General features: G+C 44.6%; 2 protein-coding genes across 2 annotated transcripts; both read right to left on the bottom strand.

Moving 5' to 3' along the window:
- Positions 1-8151: 8151 nt before the first annotated feature.
- LOC136534073 (outer envelope protein 61-like) lies at positions 8152-13641 on the bottom strand. Its single transcript, XM_066526554.1, has 10 exons — positions 13418-13641; positions 12397-12627; positions 11287-11343; positions 11065-11193; positions 10473-10550; positions 10309-10379; positions 9991-10203; positions 8885-9413; positions 8616-8759; positions 8152-8529 (listed from the first exon to the last, which is right to left on the bottom strand). The coding sequence occupies exons 1-10, from the start codon at positions 13499-13501 to the stop codon at positions 8383-8385; spliced, it is 1683 nt and encodes a 560-aa protein (XP_066382651.1). The 5' UTR covers positions 13502-13641; the 3' UTR covers positions 8152-8382.
- A 2274-nt stretch (positions 13642-15915) lies between these two features.
- Positions 15916-21365, bottom strand: LOC136534072 (calcium-dependent protein kinase 17). The gene is made up of 8 exons (XM_066526553.1): positions 20391-21365; positions 18257-18400; positions 17999-18151; positions 17722-17837; positions 17465-17632; positions 16898-17122; positions 16696-16817; positions 15916-16519 (listed from the first exon to the last, which is right to left on the bottom strand). Exons 1-7 carry the CDS (start codon positions 21226-21228, stop codon positions 16698-16700), a joined length of 1764 nt encoding a protein of 587 aa, XP_066382650.1. The 5' UTR covers positions 21229-21365; the 3' UTR covers positions 15916-16519; positions 16696-16697.
- Between the last annotated feature and the right edge of the window lie 6300 nt (positions 21366-27665).

Genomic DNA, 27665 nt, shown 5'->3' with positions numbered 1-27665 from the left:
GTAGCCCGCGTCGCACATCGTGATCATGTTCGGCTCTTCGTGGATGTAGAACTATTTTTTGTACCATCGTCGAGCGACGTGTTCCATGGGTGTGTAGGTACTGGGCTTCATGCCATCATGGAGGTTGAGGTATACACCCCCGGCTATCTTCGAACCAACCGCTTCCTTCTTCCGTAGACAAAAAGATGGTGGAAAAATCGAAATGGGGCTAGAAGCCGCATACGCTTCGCACAGATGAATAAAAGTGGCGACAAGGAGGATCGAGTTGGGATGCAGATTACAAATCCCAATCTCGTAGTAAAGACAGAGCCCCTGAAGAAACGTATGCATCGGAACTCCAATCCCTGTTTAAAGAAATCCTCGAACACCACGATCTCACCTGGTTGTGGATCGAGGTACCTCTCGCCCTCCGGCGCATGCCATCCTACGAGCTCCTGTTGTGGAGTACCCCCATGGTGACGAGGTCTTCAATGGTCTGCTTGTTTCTTTGACTTCCACCATTCCTTGCATGACCCCTGTTTTCTTCTACGCATCACTTTTTGCCACTTCCTTTCATTTTCTACCTCTGACTCCGGCCTTGTTGGTGAACAGGGAGTGTTCTGATCTTCAACAGCAGCGGGGGATTAGCAGAGGCGGTAGTCGAAGTGGCGGCGGATTGATTGGTGGCGATTTTTGGATGTGTTAGGGTTGGTTGGCGAGAGGAAGACGAAATCTTCAGTTGCGAATGGCAATGGGGTTCAGTAAATAGTACTAACCTATCATATACCATATTTAACCCAAGAGTTATGCCGTTTTGTCTGCCCAGGATTCTTGGGGGACATGCGCACGTGCCGTAGACGGTTGTTTTCCATTTGCAGTATTACTCAGCCTCGAGATCTACGCCAATATAGCGCCCTCTTGCGTTCTCGTTGCTAGTGTGGAAGGGCACATGCTGATGCACCTACTGACAGGTGCCACGCAACAGTTTTCTTGACAAGACAAAAGGCAGTATGACGTGCATAACCCGTCTACTTTTTTGACCAGACCTGTCAGACCGGACTTGTCAGAACAATAAATAAAATACATAAAATAATAGTAAACTGGCATATGGTTTTTTGCCACACTTTTTGTGCTTGGGGACTGTCCCGACCACCCTCGTGCTCGGAGACTGTCGTGACTATCCTTGTGCTCGGGGACTATCCCGACCGCCCTCGTGCTCGGGGACTGTCCCGACTACCTTTGTGCTTGGGGACTTTCCCGACTACGGTTATTCTCGGGGATTCATCATTTTCCCCATGCTGCGCTCGGGGACTATCCCGACCACTCTCCGACCATTGCTCGGGGACCGCTCTCCTTGGCTACATGTGATTTGTACTCACATACAATTGAGAGGCATTTATTTTTTCTCACTTAGACCTTGCTACAAGGCTGATACCTCGCCTTCCAGCAAGCTCGGGGACTACATGGTATGATGCACCTGCCGGTGCAGCTCGTATCGCTCGTACGATGATTGGATTCTCAACTTAACTAGGAATTCTTTTTAGACTCTGGCACCACGTGTCTACGTCACCTACTACCAGGCTCGGGGACTAAGTGGGCACACTTCACCTTGTGGTGAATGTGCTTATTTTATCGACCCCTATGCTCTGACTGTTGGCCATAACTACTACTGTACAAGGGTCACTTACATTTCTTTTCAGAAATATAAGTGGGCACACTTGATCAGGAAAGAAATCTTTTTCTTTTTTCTTTAGAGCACCATGCATTCTTCGGACAACCAGAATCTTCGGCTATAATCGTGGTCTACTACTCTCTATACTGACCAGAATACTAGCACATTTGCTTGGTCAATGTTTCAACCAGTTGGAGATGACATGAAGACAGACCGCATTAGCCAAAGAAGATCAAACGGCGTGTCGCAACATAATACTTGGTGCTCGGGGACTAGCTATGGGGGTATTAACCCTATACTCTTACTCTTACGGCTAGGTTTGGGCCGGTCTGGACTAGGGGGTCCGGCCCACTAGAAGACGATGCGCGGCCCAGCCGATCTGCTCGGAGTCCCGTGCAAGGAATCAAGGCAGACTTGGAGATCAAGCAAGATCCTGGTCGATTAGAATAGGAATCCTTATCCGGCCACCTATGACAATTGTAACTGGTTGGGATTAGTTTCTAGATCTGTAACCCTACCCCCTAGACTATATAAGGCGGGCAGGGACCCCTCTCAAAAATCATCTCATTTACACACACAGCAATACAATCAGACGCATGACATAGGTATTACGCCTTCACGGCGGCCGAACCTGGATAAAACCTTGTGTCTGTCTTGCGTCACCATCTCGTTCGTAGCTTGCGCACCTGTCTATCAATAATCTACTACCTTGAGCATACCCCTAGGTAGACTGCCGACCATATTTTGTCGACAAGACGTTCTTCAGTTTTTTGGCCCTATTCGCTTGTCTCACGAGCCATATAGTTTCAGCGAAATAACAATGTTTTTCTCTCACAGCAAATCAACAAACAGTACTTTCAGCTATGGCTTTTCAGCGAACTAACAGGGCTGAATAATGAGCCAACTCAAATAGAGCATCAGCGTAGTATTGTCCTCCTGAAGCCAACTCAAATAGGTTTCAACATAGTATTACTTCTGAAGCCAACTCAAATAGAGCATCAGACAAACTAACAAGTTTATTAAAGAGACATCATGTGACATCACAATACATAATTAACATGTTCATCAAAATAAATGAGCTATGAATACAATGTTGACCCAGTATTGTCCTCCTTTTTTGGTGTTGCTGACTCCATCTCTAATTTCCATGCACCATAACAGCACACCTCAGTGTTTAGGATACACATACAAAGACAGAAACATATTTAGATCTTAGACTCTTTACAAAAAAAATTGGAACTCTGTAGAAGTGAAACACCTAGTCATTTTCTAACACTACACCAGGTCATCTTCTAACTATGAAACTGTCTTAGCTCCTTTCAAGTTAAATCTTAGTATACAGGTTCAGTAAACATGATGTAATGCTAGAAGAAGAGGAGAAAACTAAGACAAGCAAACATACCTGTGAATTTTTTTCTTTAGCCAAATTAGTCGAACAGTTGGATTTTTGGTCATCAAAAATTTATCGATTCATCTCAGATTGAAAGAGTTCATTAGCATCTGCCTTCTACACATTAGTTAGGTCTTCCATGCTTTCCACAGTAGCAATGCACTTTTCTATAGAATATTCATCTTCTTTTTTTCTTCTTCTCATCTAGTTTTTTCTGATTTTTCTCCATCCGGAACTTTCTAATCTCTATGAATTCACTGAGTTTAGCTGCCACTTGACTTTGCTTGCGTTTTTTTCCACTACCACTTCCTTGCTCCTCTAGATTAAGATAGGATGGTGCAGATTGCACTTCTAGGCCCTCAATTTGAGAAAAAGGATTTGTACCAAAATTGATGCCAACAGAATCAGAGCCAGCCAGCAGCCGTGTTCTGTGTACTTTGCTTAGAGTGACTTCTTTCAATTGAAGGTCGTGCCATCATGTTAGGAGGCTCGGTTGATGTAAAATTCAAATCTCCAGTGGCTATACTTCCTATTAATACACACCAGAAATACACTCTTAGGTATTAATCAAAGTTATTTAGGACCATAGGCACATGTTCATTTAAGAAACAAAGCAAACAAATGGTAAGGCCATCATGATAGACAAAACTATGGTTCCCTGAACTCAGACCACCAAATAAGCATAGTTGTTCCTTTAGACAAAATTGTGCTGAAAAGATTTACAATACGGTTGGCTCAAAAGATTTACAATACACTAGCTCATGAAACAACTAGTCTAAAAATGGACCAAAACTTCAGTCTAAATAGCTAGTTACAGAACTAAGCAAACAAAGGAAAATTACCTGCATACAATGATGCCAGGTGTTCATAAAGAGGAAGTGGCTTCTTTTGGAACTTACTGACTTTAGGATTATTCTATTAAATGCAACAAAGCAACATTTTAGTTAGCTTCTTAAAATAGTGAAAACACATTACTATATAATTGACAGAAAGCGACTAACCTTAATTAGGTCTTCCCATTTCTTTGGTTCGGCAATTATCATGCTTAATGTCTCATTCCAACCAACACCACTCTCTTTTCTGGCATCTCTAACTGTCCTATAGTTCCCTTTCAACTCCTTATCCTTCTCTTGCATTTGTTGTTTTGTAAAATGAGCTAAAGGGAAGGTTTCATCGAACTGTTTAGCGATATTTCTCCAACCATCTACTGTCCAACCATTTTGTGCCCTATACATTGGGACATTGACATGCTCTTTCATTATATCCACCAACCCTTTCTCATATGTGTAGCTCCATGCAGCCCTTGTACCATGGGATGTTGATATTGCTGAAAATGGTGAAAGATAAATATAAGCTAAAAGTCTAGAAATATAAATGTAAGGTAAAATGCTGAAAATTATGAACAATGCTCCAAATTACCATCTAATTATTATAGGCAGCCCACATGCCTTACGCGATTTGATCTCGCAATGTTTTGCCATCACTCGATTCTATCTCACTTGGATAACTGTTATCCCCCTCCGGCATATCAACAAAAGTGGGTTGGATTGATATATTGTGGTTGGTGATCTAGCCAACTATCTTGCCCCATTGTGCCCTCTAATTATATTGTGAAATACCCGCTGCTAACTAGCAGGAATCTTGATCTTGAGTCTCAATTGGATAGTGTGTTCCCACTTTCAGAATTGGAACCGTTTTTTTTCAACACCCCCAAATGCCCTTTCAATATGAATTCCGAAGTTGTGCATGACGATGATTAAACAACAACTCCTTGTAGTTTGCATACTCATTTCTACTACGATGATCCACGCCTTCTAAACTCACCAAGGTGGTACCTAACTACTCGGTACGGTGCTATGAATGATGGAGTGTTAGCATATCCGCCATCTACCAAGGTAGGAAAATTTCCCCTGGCGGTACATGAAACCCCTCCGTAAGAGCAGAACGTAGGACTTCCTGCATCAGACGCAGATCCTTCCCACCCACAAGAGATGAAAGTGAATTTGAGATCAAAGTCACAAGTGAACATAACATTCTGGGACAATGTCCCTTTTCTGTTTCTAAAAGGAGGGGCTTATCTTCATTGATAGTAATAGGGATATTGGTCCCATCGATGGCGCCAATGCAGTTTTGCACGTGAAAAGGAACTTAAGATTGTTGGAATAGTGTGTTTGGAATGATACAAGGGCAAGCAGCCTATATGACTAACCTGGAAGAACAGGCATGAACCAAGGGTTTGATAATCTTGGCATGTGTTTGGTTTGGATTTGGAAGCTTGATGAATCTATGAGTCAATGTTGGAATTATATCAACATGAACTGCCTAACATCCTCCTCCTAAGAACCCATTATCTATTATATAGGGATAATATTATTAAATAGGATATAATATAACTAAAACAAGAATTATAACTGATGTGCCAAACATAAAGAAGAGTTCTATGAACTGGCAATACATAAAAGAAGAGTTCCCCTGAACTGCCAAGCATAACAGAAGAGTTCTCTGAACTGCAATACAATTTTCAAGTAGATCGAAACGAGATTTGCAAGAACCTATTACTCAGTCAACTCCTAAGGTCAGGATCTAGGCTGATCTTACTCCAGTTAATAAATGGGGCAAATATGTAAGGTCTTGGCTAGGTTAGTCCAACTCAGTAAGTATAGTAAGTTAGTAACCGGGATTTATTTTTTCATATGTGTATGTCACCTCCGCTATAGAAGTTTACAGAAAAAAGAGAATACTGCTAATTCCAAAATGTAACCGGAAATGCATCTCTCTTCCACAGCAAATAGCTAATTGAGATGGATCCGACATCTACTACATACTCCTAGTAGGATTAGAAAACTGCATGCAGTCTTCTATTTTAGCTCTCACTCAACTATTTAGAAACCTATCTAGATATCAAGATATATTTTGGGGCAACTAAAGAATATCACAATTTGTCTTTAAAAAAATACTTACTAGGCCTTGCAACTCACCAAACATAATCTAACAATTAACTGTTTTGCTTTGTGCAACATCAAAATACAAATACAATCCTAAACAGTACATTTTTTTATACACTCAAAACTGGTGTATGAGTGCATTATGCCTTCTAGCAACTAGCAGCAAATCTTTGCCAATGTTTTTCTTTAACCATAATTCACAGATGTCATCAAAATATTACCAGATGTCGTCCAAATATTACCAAAATTGAAACATATAACCAAAGCAGCAAATTCATGGAATCACAGCTCAAATGAACAAGGGAGAGGAATCAGTAACAGAGACAAACAAGACTACCTAAGCTGCTAAGCAAGGAAGTGGAACTTGCTGGGTCACTTCTTGTCTTCACCCTGAAAACAATCTGTCAACTGAGAATTGTAGATGAAGCAAACTAAGATGACAAGCAAATATCTAATTTTAACTATAGGTAAATCTGTTGGTATTACAGCAATAAATAGAACAACATTCATTCACTGGTCAACCAGTACATTATAGCAAAAAATGGCAGATCCTTGATTTTTTCTAGGATAATTTAACAGATCCAGATCCAGCTCCACTTTGAGTCTAGCTAGCCTAGCCTCGTTTACTCGTTATTAACTGCAGATTGCACGTAGAAACGATGATCCAGAAATAGTATGCAATTTTAAATGGTATTGCGCTTCGGATCTGGCTAGTGCATCCATCGTGCACACTTCAATATGAATTAGATCTAGGTGAGGAACTTGACGGGTTCTTGGAGCTAACCTGAGTAGATCTTAAGCTCGGACGGTGGTGGTGGTAGTCGCGAGGCCGGCGACGGAGATAAGGAAGAAGCCGGCGGGGGGCGAGCTCGGCGACGGCGGGGGGGGGGGGGGGGGGGGGGGGAGCTCGGTGGTGGTGGCGGCGATGGGGGCGAGCTCAGTAGCAGCGATGGGGGGCGACGACGGCGGCGGCGGTGGCGGGAGGATGGCGGCAGCGGTGCTTCCTCTTCGTCGCCCTCGCTCGGGTCGGGGAAGAGCCGCCCGGACCCCTGGGTGCGGGACGAGCCGCCCGTGGAAAGTACGGGGCTCGGGTCGCCCTCTCCCGGGTGATGGGCTTCCAAATGCAAGGGGGCATCTCCCCATGGCCGAAATCCACGCGGGGGCCTGGCCCAGGAAAAAGGCGGGGAAACCCCCGTGGATTGGGTCTCCTAAAGGAGGCCTAAAGGGATATTGTGGAGAGAAGATGAGCAGGTGGAAGCGTGGAGGGAGGACACCTAGGACTCCAACTGTTATTGAATTTACACAGCAGCATTGGAGATGGAGGGCGTCTCCTGAGGTACTAATGTGGAGACGCTTCGGTTCTTTAGCTGCACTTGATTGACAGGAAGAGATGTACTTAAGAAAGTTTCGTCAACACATGGCTGGCCACTTGTCTTCTAAACCATGAGAAAATTTCTTCGGTGGTCAGTTTAGTCTATTCTAGGAGATGTTCCGTACTCAGGCTAGTCAGTGCAGTGCTTTTTCTTTTGACCAGATGCAATGTGATGTAAAGCATGATCCTATTTCACTCTCACCACCTTTGCTTCTTCGGGAGAACAATTGGCAGCGAATGCAATTTAGTGTTCGAAGTTACCCCTGATGGGATTTACGAATGTAATTTCGTGTTTGTATTTAGTGACTTGGAGGTAATGACGTGGCATCACGAAATCCCAGAAAACATATGGTAGTGGGATTTTGCTTTGTAAGAGTATAAGATAAGATTAGCAACTCGTCTACTCAGCAGCACCCAGTTCATCATGCACTGCGTGTGCGCGCGGTGTTCGGTCATGTTTATAACAAAGACTCTGCAAAGAGTGGTCAGATGGTATTATTTGGTTGAGGGGCGACTGGGGACAGAAGAATCCCTGGGATATCCCCTCAATACGAGAAGATGTCCATGTCCCCCAAAATCGAGTGAACAGCATCCCTCTCAATCAAACATGACACTCCATCCTAAAGACAAAGGACAAAATTATCCATACACATGCTAAATACATGACACTCTCCCCTAAACTGAACACTGTCTGCGCATGTACTTGTTCCACTTCACTTTGCATATATGCTTTAAACAAAACTGCAACTCAAAAACTGAAACACCACAAGGATATATCATATGACATGTCAGCTGGTTATCACAACAGTTTCGGCTCGATTCCTTTCTACTCCTTTGCTTGTAAAAATAGGATGAATGTTGTGGCTTATAAACAGAGTTACAAACAGATACAGATACAAAGAATTCTCGTATTTCAGCCTTTCCCCCCTAAGTTCTTTCAAGCAGTTGTTAGCATGGGGGGAAACTCTGTATCGCTATTCGAACAATTATTTCCATGCTGATGCCAGCCCCCCAGGTCACTCCATCACCTGCCGATAAACCCAAGCTTCTGAAGGATGAAGGCTAGGATCAGCATGACAATAGCGAGGATCAAGCCTCGCCGGCCTAAGAGCCAGTTCTTTGTCTTCTTTGCGACTTCTACCCCTTTCTGTGCTCGCTCCATCCATCTCATCTGAATGCAAAGGAAATCACACAGTTAATGATTGAAGCAGTAAGATTAATATCATGACCAGGCTTCGGTTGAGAATAGGTTCTTACCATTCTATCCAAATCCTCTGGAGATAATGATGACATGGCTTGTTGCGCTTTTGCGGCATCCTCCTTTGACAGCTTCATTCCAAACTGCTCACTCATATTTGCCATCATCTCAGGGCTCATGTTCTTCATCATGGATGTAAGCATCTGTTAAATAAGGGGGAAAAAAAGAGCCCAAAAGATGTTAGAACTTCAAGGATCAATTTTCCTGGCATAATGTTACAGAAAGCAATAATTTTAAATACAATTTCCTTTGGCTGAGCATTTCTTACCTGCCGCATTGCAGGGTCTTTCATAGAATTTCTCATGGTTTCTTGCATATCAGCTGTAGAAGGTGGAAGACTAGAAGACGACTGGCCCATCCTTTGGTCATTTGATAGTTCGTCAGGGTTCTCCAAAATAGGTTCAGATGATGATCCACGGGCTGAAATACTTGTTGTAGCTCTCGATGAAGGTCCAAAGTTACTATTCTCTGATCTCCTGGGGGCACCACCAGGCCCACCCATCTGAGAAGCAAAACTCATCATTTTCTGTAGCTCATCAGGAGACATATTACCAATCATGTCAGATGCCATCTTAAGCATATCAGGAGACATTTCTGGCATATTGGGTCCCAGATTTGGACCAACGGAGCTAGTGCCATTCATTGAAGAAGCGACTTCGAACATTTTCTGAAGCTCCTCTGGTTTCATTGTGCCAATCATATCAGTGGCAGTTTTGACAAGTTCAGGTGACACTCCTTCAATTCCGAACTTTGATAAGCCTTCAGGATCGCTCTTGGACACATAATTTTTGGATGACCTAATATAATTCACCAGGATGAGAACATTATCAATCAACATATCTAACATTATTCAAACAATACACTATAAACATCTGTGAGAAAATATTAAAAGGATTCATGGATAGAGGACATGCACAAAGATTTATGTTTAAGATCGTAGTAACATGAACATAGTTAAAGAGCTTGAGCTTTTTACATCAGATGTGAAATTATTGTGTTAAGCATGAATAGATTGCATAGATAGGTTAGGCCCATCCAGAAAGCTGACAATAGAGAAAGTAATGGGCAACCATTTTACCACTTTGCTTACCACTTTGCGGCAAAGAATGAGAACTAATTGTGAACCAAAAACTGAAACATCCAACAAGGCATGATTGTTGATATAGTTATAAAAAAATGTAGGCACACTATGTTGTCATAACAGAATATGTAAACATGTCTAATCAAAACAACAAAAGATGAAGGCATTTGAAGTGTTGCTAGCATCAAATGGCACGCATCAACAATTTAGTGCTCCAATTCAGATATAAGTCATATAACATGCAGAGAGAAAAGCTGAAAGTAGCATAAACTAAAAGAAAAGGGTCATGTTACCTGATAGAAGCAGGATCATCCCTTGACCTTTCTGAAGATCCTGACAGCCCAATATTTCCTGCTACTTCAGGTGGTTGTGAAACAATATACCCAGGAGAACTTCTTTGACTGCTTGATGGCTGTGAAGCGTCATCTTCTACAACTTCTTCAATAACAACCCCTTTCCGTGTGCTCACTCCTCCCCCTTCCCGTGCAAGTTTTTCTTCAGCATCTCTGCATCATGAATGGAACATATTACAGTGGTGTCAATTAAAGTTGCTAAACACATTTGTTTACATCAGGGATAAGGTACAAACTGTGATAGAACATGAAACCTACCTTAGAACCTCAGCAATAGTTTCATCCTCTGGGGAAATTTCATGGGCTTTACTCAAGTCCGCAACAGCCGCCTGAATGCATTTTCAGGATTCTTTCATGTATAGTCAGGGGAATTGTAAAGGTTAAAAAAAATATATGCCCCCAAAAAAGGATCAAAGCATTACCTCCAACTTCCCGAGTTCTTTATACGCCTGACCCCTCCGATAATAAGCTTTGACGTTGTTTGAATCATAAGTTAGAACCTGTAATCCATTTGAAGATCAGTCAGTATGCCATCAATAGAAGAACCGCAATGCTCTGTGTGATTCAATAGACAACATATTTTTTCTTTAAAAATTCAGAAAAGACTAAAAAATTTCTAGCCAAAGGTATCCAATTTATCAATTATCACATGCAATAAGATATGTAGCGGTATGACGTTTAGTCACACATATTACCAGGTCAAAAACATTGAAGTAGATTTAATTTGCCTTCAGTTAGTAATCTTAGGAAAAAGACCTTATTTTACATAATTCACACATTTTACCGCATAAGTTTGCTAAAGCAGTAAATTTGTACCAGAGTCATGAAATTCGAATGATAGAGAAAACACCATGATATGATGGACAACATTTTATTACTAAAACAGTATGCTATGACAGAAAAAAGACTTCATCAAGAATGCCAAACTATCTTGTACTAGGAAATAAAATGGTATCAGATCCGAGAATTTGTTAAATTGAAAAGGCAGTAAGATACTACATGACCTAAGCATACCTCTGAACCTTCACTTATGCATTCCTCATACTGGCCTGTCTTCAAGTAACAAGCCATTAAATTAAGGGTACATTGCAACTGCAGAGTATGCGCCGTGGATGATGGTATGCTTTTTAAGTTATCCTTGGCCTGATCAATAACAGTACATATAGTTTAACTTTCAGGTCATCTGAAAAGTATATCAACATTATTTTAATGGAATATTTTATGTTCAAAACTCACAAGTTTGTATTTGCTAGCAGCATCTGAATACTGTCCCTGGTTATGAAGTTCATTTCCCTAAAGTCAATAAAAATCAGAAGGGTGAGACAATGGAAATTGGCAACATATATATAGAAACCTGGAAAACCCTATATCAAATTAACTGCATTAATTGTTTGATGCAGGCTCTTGATAGCGACAAGATCATTGATATAAACTCCATAGGTGCAAAAATGCAACAAGTCAGCAAAAAATAAACAAATAAAGATACATTCATCTAGTGTACAAGATAATCAGCACAAAAAATATAAGTATATCAAGATTAACATAAGGAAAAGGTCAAGCGTATCCTTTGTGTGGTTTAATTTCTTAAGTTCTACAGAGACATGTTGTTCAACTTTCATCATTAATGTCCAAATCTAGGAAACACACATCCCCCAACACTCAAGCAAGTGCACAACACATAGTTTAAAACATGTCCTTCCAACTAGCAATAGACATGACCGTGTCTAGCCCATGCCATGACAATTTGGATCCAAACAAAGACTAACATGTGGGTCTTACCTTCATTTTTATATTAAAAACTGAAGATAAATATTGTTTCAAAGACAGGTGTATCCAATCCAAATAACACTCACGAATTCAGTTAACATAGTGCAGAAATATTGTTTCAAAGACAGGTGTATCCAGTCCAAATAAAGGGGGGCGTACCTAGTGCAGAGAGCTCCTGCTCTGTGCAGGGTCTGGGGAAGGGTGTCAGTGGCAAGCCTTACCCTCGCCTGTGCAATGCGAGGAGACCGCGACTCGAACCCGGGACCTTCCGGTCACAGGCGGTAAGACTCTACCGCTTGCACTAGGCCTCCAAATAACACTCACAAATTCAGTTAACATAGTGCATTTTCTATGTGAATTTTTCTTCTTTTAATTTTTTTTTGGAGGACTGTTCGGAGCAATGAAAGATTGTTCTGTGTGAGCCAAAATGAAAGCACCGACAGCAACAGAAGTACTAGCATATTCTACAAATACATACAATATGAATCATGGAGATTCATCACAACAGATCAGCTTGCTTACTAATCATAACGAACAAATAACAGTAACAAAATGATATGCACAGTTTTTTCCACTAACCTGCTTCTTTAACATCTTGGCACCAGATATCGCATACGACATTTGAGCGTCTGCTTGCGCCTTCATAGCAGCAAACTCCTCGGGAGTAGTGTTGGCGATTTTCTCGGTCATATCACACATATCCTCCGGTCTTGTTTGGTTCAGTTGCTCCGCAGCCCGCCTTAAGTCCTCAGGCTTCATGTTCTTCATACTCTCGGACGCCATCCTCATGAGGTTAGGGTTAGACATCAGCTGCAGTTATCCAAGTAGCAACAAGGGCTTTGTCAATCTCTTGCCATCTATGCACACTTCCTCAGGATGTAACAGACAACATTTAAGTGAAGAAGGGCAAGGGGAAAACATGCTGGGCGCCTCAAAAATGAGAGTGGACAGGCAATCTGAAATGCTCCCTGAATCATTACATGCACTAGACCTCTGTACTAAAGGGTGCTGACCTAGCCTATACTGATGAAAGAGCATTGAAACACTGCACAAACTGAAGCGTAATGTGCAATCTGAACAGGAAGCACACACTAAGCATTTACGAAGCCCAACCACTGAACCACCCATAAGACTGAAGTAGTTAGCGCAAAGCACATAAACCTGAACTAGTAAGCAGAAGACCCAGCAACGACGATCCGACTGCACTTAATCTAGGCACCAGCACGCGGCTCTGTCTATGACAGCAGGAATAAACATTCCGTTGGCGTCACCAGTCAATCAAGCCAAACCAATTCAAACCCAGCTAAGCCCAGGGATTACAGCCACACTCCTCGATTGACTTCAATTCAACGTGCATGCAACCTCGACAGCATACTACGCGCATCCGGCAGCATCCACATAACGGATGCGTTTTCGGCGCAACCTGTACTAAACCAGAAACAGGAAAACCCAATCCAACCTAACCGGGCGTTTGCTTTCCACGATCCACATCCACCTAGACCCCCGAAACAGAAACAGCTGGACCGCCCGCCGCGTCGAATCGGGGACGCGCGGGACGGGGATCGGGTCTGTGTATGTGCAGACACGCGGGCGACGGTACCTGCTGTTGCATCCGGGCGATGTCGTCCGGGGACATGCGGCGCATCTGCTCCTGCGCCAGCCGCAGCATCTCTGGATCCATCATCGCGGCGGCGGAGGCGGCAGCGGCACCGCCGGTGAGATCGAGATCGGAGCGGGAGGTTGGGAGTTGGTTCTTCAGGCTTCTGCGCCTCTTTTTTTTTTCTCTCTCTTCCTCTTTAACGCTGCTCAGGGATTAAATCTCAATTTATTGGCAAACGAAAAAGAGCGTCATCAAGAAGAAGAAAACGGATTCGAACTCCGTCTCCGTCTGACCGTCTCTCTAGTCCGAAGGGCGAGGCAGGCCGGGTTGGGCACTTGGGCTCGGCTCAGACGGCAGAACGAGACAATGCTACAGTCAAATGGGCCTTTAACATGGTGCAGTGGACCGGGTCGTCGGTCCACTTTAGTCAGACTGGGCAGGCGTGTACACGCGCTGTGTCGTTGCAGGGAAACTCGTCTTGGCCATCAGCATCAGGTCTCCCGTGCAGAAACAATGATCGCGCAACTGCGTTTCTGCTACTGTTGTAAAATTCGTTTGTAATTTATTTTATTGCATTTTGTATTTCATGTATTGGTTCTTATTTTTAATATATAATAATTCTTCCGATAATGATAGGACGAGGACGTCCGCACGGACAGACCCTGACCCGCGCTGCGCCTGTACCTGGACCCGACCTCCCCGCGCCTTTACCCTGAACCTAACTTGCCTACGCCTGCATGCGTGCCTTATCCACCATCGCTCCTCTCCTCCCGTGCCTTTAGTGCTACTCCCCCCCCCCCCCCTCGCTCTCTCCCTGCGGTACGGGCGAGCGTCTCGACGTGAGCAGGCTACGATGAGGAGGCTCGAGTGGCCCTCGACACGGTGGCGCAATGGTGCCGGCGGCCCTAGTCACGAGTGAACCAGCGCAGCAGGGGTGGCACGAGTGGCTCCCTCTCCTAGTCATGCGGGTGCTGCCTCCTTGTTGTGTCCTTCTTGCCACGTCGCATAGCCGCTGCCTCCGGTGAACTCCACACGCTGACGAGCCTCCATTCTCCCAAGCAGCATAGAGATGTTGCGCTGCACTGGAAGCGTATGTTTTAAGTGTCGGGTGTTGCACATGTTGCATATGTTGCAAGTGTTTCAGATGAATGTTGCAAGCGCTTGTTCAAAATATTTCGTCTGTTTCAGACGTATGTTTGCAAGCGTTTTAATTTAGATGTTTCATATGTTTCACACATATGTTGCTAGATTATGTTCCAAATGTTTCAGTCTTATGTTGCAACAAGTGTTTTCATGTTGCAAGTTGTAAGTGTTTATGTGGAAGTTGCATATGTTGCAATGACTATACGTATGTTGCAAGTGTGTGTTTCAAATGTTTTATTTGTTTTTAGAAATATGTTGCAAGTGTTTTATCTGAATGTTTGCATATATTGCAGTGGCTACATACATATGTTGTAAGCGCATATTTCTAAATGTTTCATCACGTATGTTGCAACAAGTGTTTCAAAGGCATGAGATTGATCGCAGGAAGATGTGGTCCCCGTGTGCATGCCCAGCAGCACGGCATGCATGCATAGCAGCAGGTGCATGCAGGAGCATGCGGGCACGTGCAGGAGGCGGGGCAAGCAGCAGCAGCATGCGTAGGCGCACATGCGCATGCCGGACGCGTGCAACAGACGGGGCAGGCAGCAGCAGCATGCGCATTAGGAGGCAGGCGAGCGATAGCTACGCTGTTTTTCTTCTCCTATATGAAATTCTTCACCCTAAGTACCTGTGCTACACGAAGAGGACTTCTACTGGCATCGACTTCTATAATATATATACTCTTTCGACCTCTATTCTATTTTTTATTCTTTTCTTTCTAAATTTATTCTAAGTCAGTCATTTTTTGGTTTGTCTGAACACTAATTTTATGTTATTTGATAAACCATAAATTATATTTTCATAAGATATTTATTTGATGTTACACATGTTAGTGTTCCTTTATATAGACCCCATTCGGCTTACCCAGAAGCCGACTTGTTTGGCTTCTTTTTTCAGTCAGAACAATATTTTTCTCTCACAGCAATTCAGCTAGAACAGTGTTTTTCAGCCGGTTTCAGACAAAATTCAGCAAGCCAAACGAGGCCATAAATTTAATTACATTTAAAATAGTTTGACTTAAAATAACTCTAGAAATTGATGTGTTAGTGTTCTTTATATAAAGTTAATTAAATTTAAAATAATTTAATTTAATATAACTCTACAAATTGATTTATTGGCACAGAGGACGTAGATGCATTATCATGCTCGCATAATCTTCCTTTGAACTTGACTATTCATCCAAACAGGACCTAATTCATGTAGGAGAATTGCTAGGCTGTTTTTTTTTTTAACAGGACCCTTCTGTCTCACAAAGCGTATGCCCATTCTTCAGAGTATATCAGTATATACCACTAGGCTGCACTTCGCAAGTATTTTTTTAATAAAAAAAGTCGCACTTCTCAAGTACTGAGATGTACACACAGAAAATCATTTAATTGATATAGCTTGGCACAATACAGCCTATTCTTTACAATATATATATGACAAGTCTCCGCCTGCACATCTAAGAAAAAACACACAACAGTACAACACACACATTGTGCGATATTGCAACATGTTAATCTTCGCTATACAGTATGCACAAGCGATGTGACTACCATTTCTCTCTACAGGAGCATACTGCAGCTGAGCTTCAGAACCGCCATTCCTTTCCCACCTCAAAAAACTATACATAGTGGAGGGTTAAGGACACTCCGTATTAGAAGATGAACACTGAGCCTGGCTTATCAGCCATGGTACAGTATTTCTCTCTCACAACAAATCAGCGAACAGTACTTTTTAGCCTGACTTTTCAGCGAAACAAACAGGGAACAGGGCCGAAATAAAAAAAAAAAGACCACCATTGTGTCCTTGCATCATGTTCAGTGCTCAGTTGGTACCCCAAAGCTAATCATATCGCACATTCGCTTCTCCTTTGGTTCTCCTTTGGTACCGGAGTCCCAAATTCTCGAAGTTAGTTTTCTCAACTATAGTTTGGCATATAAAGCTGAATGGCGCTTTACACGGGATTGGTCATGCCTGCGGAAAGCAACCAAACAGTAAGCATATGCTGTAGGTTCTGTGGAGTGAGCACATGCCACAGAGCATAATCCATGGAACAGGAATCAGCCACACAAGAATTCATGTGAATATTGGATTGCTAAGCGAACAAAAAGGAAAGAAGTGCAAAAGGGAAAACACCAGTTACCACTTACCACTAGCCAAGCTTCAATGCTTCTCTAAGACCAAAGCTCATCTGACAATGCCCTTTTTTCCCTAGCGGGTTATTTCCCTTCTGCATCATGGTTACAAACTCATTGTAGTCGATCCGGCCATCCTGAATTGATAATCAAGTGAGATGCAACTCTTGGCCTTTAGATTTTAATACACAACATAATGAGATGCAAAACTACTTACATTGTCTTGATCAATGTCACGAATGATATCTTCTAGGTGTGCATCTTCTATACCAAATTCCTCGCATGCTTTTTGTAACTCATCATGAGTTATGTAACCGCTGCCGTCTTTATCAAAGTATGAGAATGCTGCAAAGAGGTTATCTTCTCGCTCAACTTTGTTCAGATGCAAAGTTGCAGCTAGGAACTCTCCATAATCAATGGAACCACTGTTATCAATATCTGCCTGAAAGTTGCAGATCATACATCTTCATTCAAGCAAGGCCCAAAACTATAGGTAGATGTGTAACAGCACAATTAAATCTCCTAGCAAAAAGACCTTTGCAATAACATAGAAGGGCCATTATCACAATTTTAGATCAATATTTAAATAACTACATATGAGTTCAGATTAAAAAAGATTTATAGACTAAAAGAGGGTGACACTAACACACCTCTAAACATCTACATATGAGTTCGATATTTCAATAACTCAAATTTAGGAAAGAGTTTCCTTGAGCTCATGGGGCATAGGAATCTTAGAAAAAACCTGAAAACAAAAAGGGCATAAATATGTTAGAACAATTACCGCCTCCATTAGTGTTGTAATTTCAGAGTCTTTTAAGTTAGCACCAATTCTCTTCAAACCACTTTTTAGTTCCTCCAACGTGATCTGCCCACTATTGTCAGTGTCCAGCATATTGAACATTTCTCTCAATCCTGCAATTTCATCTTCGGACAAATTTTCAGCAATGACCTACAGACACCCAGTGATGAGAACATCAATACTGAACACAATAAATATGCTTTCTATAAATCAAAGCGACAACATGTTCCAGTACTCACCCTAAGGGCCATCTTCTTTAGTTTATTCATTGCAGAAAACTGTTTCAATCTGGTTAAAACAGCAGAATCCAGAGGTTTGTCAGGAGCCACTCCATCTACACAAACCCAGGGATGACCTGCCAAAATGAAGATGGGTCGTTTCAGAGGACTTATGACAATGAAGCTAGATGGACAACAGAATGTTCTATAATAAAGTGGGATGCTTCATCCAGTTAAGATGGTCAACATAATGTTTTCTATAGGTGGTATTTGTGCCTCAGAAATCCTATGTACTTACATAGAGCTTCATGTGCAGTCAATCTCTTTCTGGGATCACGGTTTAGCATCTTCCTGACCAAATCCTTTGCACTCTCGGAAATACTGGGCCAGGGATCAGATGAAAAATCAAGATCGCCTTTCAGAACTTGTTCAAATATCCCTTGTTCAGATTCTGCAAAAGGCAGACCAATGTCCAAAAGAAAATAGAACAGTGCAGTACTGTCAGAAGCAAAAAGGCAAGGTAAAAAGTACAGCAAAGGGGTAGATGTATCCTCACCATCCCAAAATGGAGGAACCCCGCTCAATAAGATAAAAATTATTACACCTGCACTCCACACATCCACCTCACAGCCATAGCGTTTCTTCAGAACCTCAGGTGCAACATAATAAGGACTTCCAACGACATCCAAAAATATTTCACCTGTAAGCATATCAAGTCAACACAGACAACACGGGAATAGACAGTGGTAGATATGGTGTTATAAACGATAAAAAAACCCAGAGAATTAGTGGCCATATGCTCATGTTGATATTTCATTTCTTCTTGGGTGAAGTTCAATACTACCCTTCTTGGTGTCAAAAGGACAGAATAAACATCTTCCCTAAGAGCATCACAAATGTGTGTTCCATTTTGGCGAGAAAAATTAGTAACATGGAGTTCAGTTGATACCTCCAAAGCTGGTTGTTTAGCGGGGCCCAAAGAGTTAAAAATAGAAAACCTCCTCTCCCATTATCCTCATCCTCTTACTCCTTTTTTCTTCTTGAAATAGCAGGAGATTTGCATGTCATTGCATTAAGACAGGAGAAAAGCCAAAATAGCCAGTCCAGCGACCTTACACAATGACCCAGGAGATCTGTGCCCCTCTCCCAGCAAAACAGATCAAGGCCACCAGAAATTATTATTTTACCAAGTTGCATTTGAACTAAGTTTAAAGTTTAAACTTTAAGTTTGGTTTTGAGTCCTAAAACCACTATCAGACTGCTCCAATATGCCCTGTTCAGTCAGTGCAGCCCACAGCTTTGCTTTAACAGCACTCGAGCTGCTCTAAGAATGAATATCAGAACATGCATGACTGCAACTGTGCTAAATCTCGTCCAAATAAAATGAATAAGAATGCACATAAATTAATTCGTAGCTAGGGTCAGTTACAAACATCCCTTAAAGCCTTAATTAACAATCAAAATATAAAATCCAGAATCTGAAACGTCATTTTTTTAGGTTGCACATCCATCAACACCATAGATTTCAAACAATATCACCTAGAGTGTTAAATGACAGTGTCTGCAGTTTGGGCCAAACCCAAATCATCCGCTGGTCAGAATTGGTTAACTTGCATGTGCTACTTGCTTTGTTCCTCAGCTCCAATTGCTTAGCGTTGCTAAGTCAATAGTTTTGACTAAATTGGTATGATCAGGCAAGTTTGGATCAAGTGTGTGCATCTGAACTCTGAAGGTTCATAGGTTGAGGAACACATTGATTGTATGGAAAATGCATGTCTTGGCATCATCACTTCTCATAGTTGTATAGCCCTTTTTTTATAGTAGTTAGATTCTCCAAATGTACATGTCCTACAAATGTAATCATCTCAACATACATAGAATCCTTGCAACTTAACATGATTGCTATACATGTGTTGATATTAAGCAGAAAATGTAAGCACCACTTTGCAGTTCGCTCACATGGGGGTCTCCACGGAACAAATTCGCACATTTTCATGCAAATTAAGAGATAATGTTCAGTTATTAAACATCACAAATAACCACGCTACTATTGTGCAGAAATGAATGCAGACTTGAACTAAACCTGGAGACAACAATCCATAAGCTAAGAAAACAGTCATTGGATATGCAGAGTTTCCATTGAGGAGATTGCAAGGTAGAGATTGAATGACCATGATGCACATCTATGTGCCTTTTCTTTCTATTGTTATCTATTTATTTGTACCTTCAAAATGTAGGAACATAATCGCAATTTCACGCTGGTACAGGGATGGAGCTCATTTTGATCTTATACCTCACAAGGTTCCCTCCCAGATTTTTTGAATATCTGAAGATGCATATGTACCCCTGCTAGAACTGTTGTGACACAAAGGTTTTGTGCTCCGAAATTAGATTATTGTACTACAACAAGGCATGAAAACCCTTACAATCATACTATTTAAAATAAGTCTTTCTAGTTATCTAGTATCATATTCAACAGCAAACTAGCAGTGTCAACTCAAAACTGTGAATGCACAAGTGCACTACAAGTGCACCACCAAAGCGAGCTTGCAGTGTCAACTCAAAGCCGAGACCACTGCAACAGCAAACTAGCAGTCAAACTTTTTTTTAATGAATTTTTGGGGACAATGGCCAACATTTCCTGCACGTGCTGCAATACACTACAAAACAACACTAAATCGAGGCTGTACCTGGTTTGAAGAAGATGGAGAGCCCGTAATCGATAGCCTTTAACGGTGCATCCTCCTTTTGGTTGACAAACAAGAAATTCTCCGGCTTGAGGTCTCTGTGCATCACCCCGAGCGAATGGCATGCTTCGACAACCCCAATGATCACCCGGGCCAACTGTGCGGCGGCTTTCTCGGAGTAGTGCCCGCGCTGTATGATCCTATCGAACAGCTCCCCTCCGGCGCACAGCTCCATGACGAGGTGCACGGCGACGGCGTCCTCGTAGGCTCCGACGATGGACACGACGTTGGGGTGGCCGGCCAGGTGGTGCATGATCTGGATCTCGCGGCGCACGTCCTCGACGTCCTCCTCGGTGACGAGCTTCCGCTTGGCGATGGACTTGCAGGCGAAGTGCTTCCCCGTCGCCTTCTCGACGCACTGGTAGGTGGTGCCGAACTGCCCCTGCCCGAGCTTCTTGCCCAGGGTGTAGAGGTCCTTGAGCCGCTCGGAGTCGCGCCTCAGCACGGAGCCCGCGAGGAGGCCCGCGCTCTGCACGCGCTTCACCTTGGGCTTGGGCTTGGGCTGCTTGCCGTTAGGATTGGGCGGCGCGGCGGCGGGGACTGATGCGGTGTAGGTGGAGGTGGAGTGTGGCGGGTGCTCGGAGTCGGAGATGGTGACGGGCTCAGGGGCCCTGGAGGGAGTCGAGGAGGGAGTGGAGGAACTGGGTTCAGTGGTCGAGGAAGGCTCGGCGCGGGCGGCGGCGGCGGCGGCCGGGGGGCGCCAGAGCACGGCGAGGGAGACGGAGTTGAAGAAGCTGTGGCGGTCCGAGGGGGCGCTGGGGCCGACGCAGGTGTTCCCCATCGCGCCGGCGAGGGGGCGGCCGCCGCCGGAACCCTAGGCGGCCCGTGGCGGCATTGGGCGGCGAGGGATTGTTGGGTCAGTGGAGGATTTGGTGGGGATTTGGCCGACTGGGGAGGAGCCGCCGGAGAGGGGCGGAGCCGCGGAGGCGGGGGGGCCGTTTGGCTGACACGTGGGCCCCGCCGGCATGTGAGGCCCGTTGTCAGTGGCTGCGCAGTGAGCGGGTGTGAGAAATGAAAGGCAGGCGACTTTTCGCGCCAGATCGAACGGCTCGGGTTGCTGTACACGTGCGATGATTGGATAGTTATAGTTACTGACTTGTCCTACTCTTTTTCTGCCTAACTCTAGTCCACGTAGGACGAGGCAAACCGATGCAAGTCATCCATTTTAGGTAGAGGGATACTGACATCAAGGGATATTTGGTTTACACTTTACTATAGGCAAGTTTACCAACTTAATTATGGCTTCAAACAACTTTGGCTCTTTTACTTTGGTGCAGAGGAGCTAGAGTCGGTGAATAAAAAAATGACTTCACAGGTTTTTAATTTATTACGAGAGAAGGGACAAAAAGGGTTCTTTGCTATATATAATGTCCGTGCTAACGCTATGGCAGCACATAACCAGACAAATCAAATAACTAACAGGCATATATGTCAAGTTATTAAGCATCACTGAGATATGCCACAAAAAAGAAGCATCACAGAGATATATTTATGATTCACGCAAGAAGAGATCACATGTTCTTGCTACATATTTCCACCAAGGCAGCCAACACTCTTACTGCACCCAGCAACACCAAATCGGCAGCCAAAGCTCTACCAAACGGAATTCAGTCAAACCATTCATAATACACTTCGATCTCCATATGATAACAAATGCTAATTAAGTATGATAGCATATCAAGACTCCACAAATCCAATCCCTGTAATACAATCTGATCTCTATTTGGTATTGAAGTATGGAGCACTCTCATGGGCCGTCACTCAATCATGTGCTTATAAAAGAGCTAAAGCATCATGTCCAGGTACGATGCGGAGTACAATTTCAGAATGAATTTAGAACACATGACGTGATTATTGGATAAATCTTCAAACCTCCTATGCCCTTATGAATTAGAGCAACGCACATCATCTAGACATGGTACAGGGTCTAATTTGTAGACTAGTAGATGAAACACACATGATGCGATTGTTGAATAAGTCTCATAGTCGTAAATCATCTAGGTTACTGCACAATGAACTATACATCTATTACAATGCATAGGCATGTTTGTTTATGAAAGGATCAAGATGCCCAAGAGGGGGGGTGAATTGGGCTAATTTTAAATTCTCTTGCAATAATCAAATCCTACGGATAGCCCAATTAACCCCTTTTGCCTAGAAAAGTGTTTATATCAAACTAATGCACAACAACCTCGCAACCTAAGTTCCAAACTTACTCTAGCAAACAATTCTATGGATGTAAAAACAAGTATTGAATTGCTCAAAGTAAATGCTCAAAGTAAGTGCTCAAAGTAAATAGAGAGAGAAAGGAACGCGGCGATGTTTTGCCGAGGTATCGGAGAGTCGCCACTCCCCACTAGTCCTCGTTGGAGCACCCGCGCAAGGGTGTAGCTCCCCCTTGATCTGCGCAAGGATTAAGTGCTCTCTACGGGTTGATTCTTCGACACTCCGTCGCGGCGAATCACCCAAAGCCGCTCATAACTTGAGTTGGGTCACCCACAAGCTCCGCCGGGTGAACACCAAACTCCCAATCACCACCAAGCCGTCTAGGTGATGGCGATCACCAAGAGTAACAAGCACGAACTCTCACTTGACCACGCGAAGCCTAATGAGAAGATGGATGCACACTTTGCTACTCTTGATTTGCTAGTGAGGCTACTCTCTTGGATTCTCAAATCACAAACACCTCACTAGGACCTTGCTCTTCTTGGCACTCACAAACGTGTTTCTCAGCTGTTGGAATGAGCAAAAGATACTCCACTCACGAGTGTAGCTTCTATTTATAAGGCAGCCTGAAAAACGAACAGTTATGAGCTTCTGCGGGATGACCGGACGCTCCGATCGTTTTGACCGGACGCTCCGGTCAGTTCAACCCGCGAACAGTTTTCAAGTGATGACCGGACGCTGTCAGGGTCCGGTCAGTACCGACCGGACACGTCCGGTCGCTCTTGGATGCTTACTGTAAACGACCGGACGCTAGATGCTCAGGGTCCGGTCACCACTGACCGGACGCGTCCAGTCACTCTTTCCCAAGTCTGGACCCTTACTGGAGTCGAACGGACGCTAGCCCTCAGTGTCCGGTCACACGACCTTCCAGCGTCCGGTCACACCAGACTTGATCTTCACGGTCAAATGAACTGACCGGACCCTGCGGCCAGCGTCCGGTCGCACCGGAGCCAGCGTCCGGTCAGTGTTTGACCCTCCATTCACTTCCAACTTTCGAACATATGTGAATGAAGTTTGCTCCAAAGGATTTTAGGCATTCATAGGAGCTACCTAGAGCTAGTTTTAACAAGTGTGCACCACACCTAACTCACTAGACTCAACTAGGTCAAGCTACCCGTTCATACCCCCCTTCATAGTACGGTCAAAGGAAAAACAAAGTCCAAAACTACTCTAAGTGTCTTTCCAACTCCAATTGACACTTAGAACTAGTTATCCTTAACCTTGTCGTCCATCCTTTGAAAACCAAAACGATTTCCATCGTAGGGGCATGACAACCTCGATTGCCCAATCGAGCTCCATTACCATGACCTAACTTAATTGTCTCTGTAAAACACACGTTAGTCATAGTAATCTTGTATTGACATTAATCACCGAAATCCAACTAGGGGCCTAGATGCTTTCAATCTCCCCCTTTTTGGTGATTGATGACAATACCACCTCGAGTATGTTATGGAGTGAGGTTTTTGACGGACTTGGTTCATATAAGCTTTTGTCAATGAGAACAAAAGAGTTAGTCAAGCTTATATGACCCAAGCCAACACAATGTACTCAAAGGATATGAATTAAGCATGAGTACAAATAACAAAGCTCATTTGCTTCGAAGTATACACGCGGAAGCAAAAGCAACTGAGCATTACACAAGTGATATGACATATAGATAAAGCGAAGTAGAAGTCACACATGTCAAATATCACAACCACGTAGATAGCACTATCACATATATATAATAGTATGCATGAAAGTAAACACACGAATGCATAAGTAATAGTGTATCACACAAATAAAACTCTAAATGTATATAATAAGCTAATACTAGATAACTAGCACCCCCTAAAACTCGCTCCCCCTAAGTCTACATATTCAAACCCTCTCCCCCTTTGGCGTCAAACACCAAAACCTAGGGGTCGGACAGCGGGGCTGCAGCGGACGAGTCGGGCGCTGAAGTACGTGGAGCAAGATGGAACTGGGCGCCATCATCATCTGACCCTGAGCTCTGAACTGACTGACCCTCTGAAGCAGGAAGTGTCGCTGAAGCAGTCTGGGTCTGAGCTGGAGCTGGTGCTGCCTGTGAAGCTGCAAGTATGTCTATCGTAGGATCTAACGAGGCGACAGATGAGGGGAGCCTCTGAGTAGTCATGATAGCTGGAGCTGCTGTAGACGGACCAGCAGTATGCATGTGAGGCGGAGTAGGCATGCCGGTCAACTCGCTGAATGATGCTCCAAGACTCCTGGAGACTGACGACTCAGGCACGAATAGTGAGGAAGTCTGCTCTGGTGAGAAACCCGTGTGATAAGGAGTGAACTGCGGGGCTACACCAGGTGAGGCTAACCACTGGGACACCTATACAGGAGGTGAAGGAAACTGAGCTGGAGGCTGTCCCTGACTCTGAAGCCCGACGGGCTATACTGCTGGAGTCGTCGAAGTGGTAGGAGGCTGTGCAAGCTGGGGCAAAGTCTGTGGCAGTGGAATCCCAATGGTTGTCACTATATGCTGCATGAATCCCATGAGCTGCTGCTGCATAAGTAACTGCTGGTGCTGAAGAAGCTGCTGCTGCCGCTGAAACTCGTCCTGACGAGCCTGAAACTGTGCGAAGTTGGCAGCTGTCTCCTGTGCCTGACGTGTCTGATCCTGCTGCATCCGCTCAAGAATAGCAATGAGAGCGGGGTCTGTCTATGGAGCAGGTGGAGCAGAACTGGAGCTACCTGCCTCTACATCGTGTCTGCGTGGAGGCATATGAGGTATAGGCTGGTAGTCGTTGTCAGAGCTGTCACTATACTCGCTCACCTCCTGTTGTGCCTCTAGCTCCTCCTCCTCAGTGGCTGCAATCCCTCTGATGATCTCATCCTGCTGAGCTGCGGACTCTGGCACGTCGGGACGATGGCTAGGCTGTCTAGGTGCCTGAGGAGTGGCGTGTCTGATCCTCTGTGATAGGTTGTAAGCTGGGAACTCTATAGTGGCACCTGTATACTCATCCATCATGCTAGGGGGCTTATCAATCACAACTCTGCGGATGAGGAATGTGATCCAGTGAGCATAGGGAAGCTGCCTGCGACCCTTGAATCCCTCAGCTATAGTATCCTCCATCTCTGAAAGAAGGAGGTCCCAGATGTCAAACATTGTCATCTGCATGATGGCATTGAGAAGCCAGAGCTATAAGCGAGTCAGGCCCTCCCTGTACCCCAACCTGGGAAGCAGTGTCCTCCTGATGATGGCCTCTAGTATCCTCGTTGTAGGAGTCAAGTCACTGGGGTTCCTGCTCGACCCCTCACCAAAAGGCTCCTTGAAGCAATGCCGCACTAAATCTGTAGGGGGCACCTGCCCTCCATGAGGACGCCTGGGAGGCTCCTGATGTCCACAGCAGACCTCATGCATCTTTACAGGCTGCTCCTGTAGTCTCAGTATCTCCCTGGCTCTGCCACTAGTCACTCTGTAGTCTTTGCCGTTGAAAGCAAAGTGAATGAATCTATGATGAGGATCGATGTAGAGCGAGGCATAAAACTGACGAACCCAAGAAGGTACATATATGCCCGTCCGTCCAATCAAATCTGTCAGTCCTGGCAAATATGACAAGTATTGCCAAATGCTTTCTCCGGCTGCTGCCACAATGGACTCTATCTGATAGACCCTCTATGATCTGAACACTGCCCCACTGTTAAGATATGCATTGTAGAAATCCTCCTGCAGTGGCGTGTAGAACCCCTCAGCTGCTCTCTCATCCCTCCTCGGAGAAAACCAAACCTCAAACTCAACAAACTGCAGCTGCTGAACCTGCCTGGCTGTAGCGGCCCTCAAGTCGAGGTGAACCACTAGAGGCGGACCCTGTGGTCTGGGCGGAGGGCGTGAACCCCTGTGCTGTGTAACTGGCCTCGGTGGAACTGCAGCACTGGTACGACTCGAGCGGCGTAGCTAAGGTGCCGGCTCGGTCTCCTGACTCTCCTGAGTCTCCTGGGCTGGCTGAGGCTCTACTGGTGGGGGCTGCTGCTGTGCTGACGGACCCTCCTCAATGGCGACCCGTCGTCCTACAAACGTGGCAGTCCCAGCTGGACTACCATGACGACGCTCAACCTCCTCAATTGCAGCTCTGACTGCGGGTGAAACTAGCTAATCTGTAATGACAACTCCGCTGCGGTTACCACCTCTCTCGGCACGCTCTGCGGCCTCTGCAACAGCTGCTGCTCTCGCTGTCTCTGCATTAGGGTACTTCCGCTTCTTGGATGTTACCTGCTTGGTTGACTTGCCTTTAGATCCGGCTGGCTAGCGAGGCGGGGGCCTCCGATCATCATCACCTAGGCCACCACCAACATTCTTGGTGCGAGCCATCTGAACTGACAAGATGGTGAACTATCGCTGATGAAGATCAACTATCAAACTGCCGCTTTCGAGGCTTGGCCTCAATCCTTACTCGCGAGCTTGGCTCTGAGTTGACTGCCAACTGCCAGACGAAACACAACGGAACCGACTCGCTGCATGATAGAATAGATGGATATACAAATAAATATCATATATCTAATAGATGTGAAATCCTAATAGAGAAAGCAATGTAGATGCGAACTTGAATCGAGTGGCTTTCTACCTGACGATCATCGATCCGAGAAGAGATAAGATATCACGTGGGGGATCCTCGAAACCGGGCTAGGGTTAGGTCAAACGCCCTGAATGCAATGGGGAATCAATGCGTTTAGAATTTGATCTAGGTCACAATTGGAGATCAAGAGTGAAACACAAGACTTGCCTTACCAATCAATGGGAGGGTAGGGCAAGAGCACTTTGTCGTGAAGACCGGCAGCCTGGCAATGGCGGAGCGGCGAGCTAGGGCGCGAGGAGGCTGGAGCACGGCGGCGCTGCAGAGGCGCGGCAGGCGAGGGAGCCGAGCGCGGTGGCTTGCGAGATGGGCGGCGCGTGGCTGCGATGGGCCGGTGGTGGCGCGGGCAGGGGCACGGAGGCGCGCGGCTGGGCAGGCGCGGACGGAGCGTGGCGGGCGCGAGGGAGGA

Source organism: Miscanthus floridulus, unplaced genomic scaffold, assembly GCF_019320115.1.
Source record: "Miscanthus floridulus cultivar M001 unplaced genomic scaffold, ASM1932011v1 os_1464, whole genome shotgun sequence".
Taxonomy (NCBI): domain Eukaryota; kingdom Viridiplantae; phylum Streptophyta; class Magnoliopsida; order Poales; family Poaceae; genus Miscanthus; species Miscanthus floridulus.
This window is presented reverse-complemented; position numbering and strand designations above follow the sequence as displayed.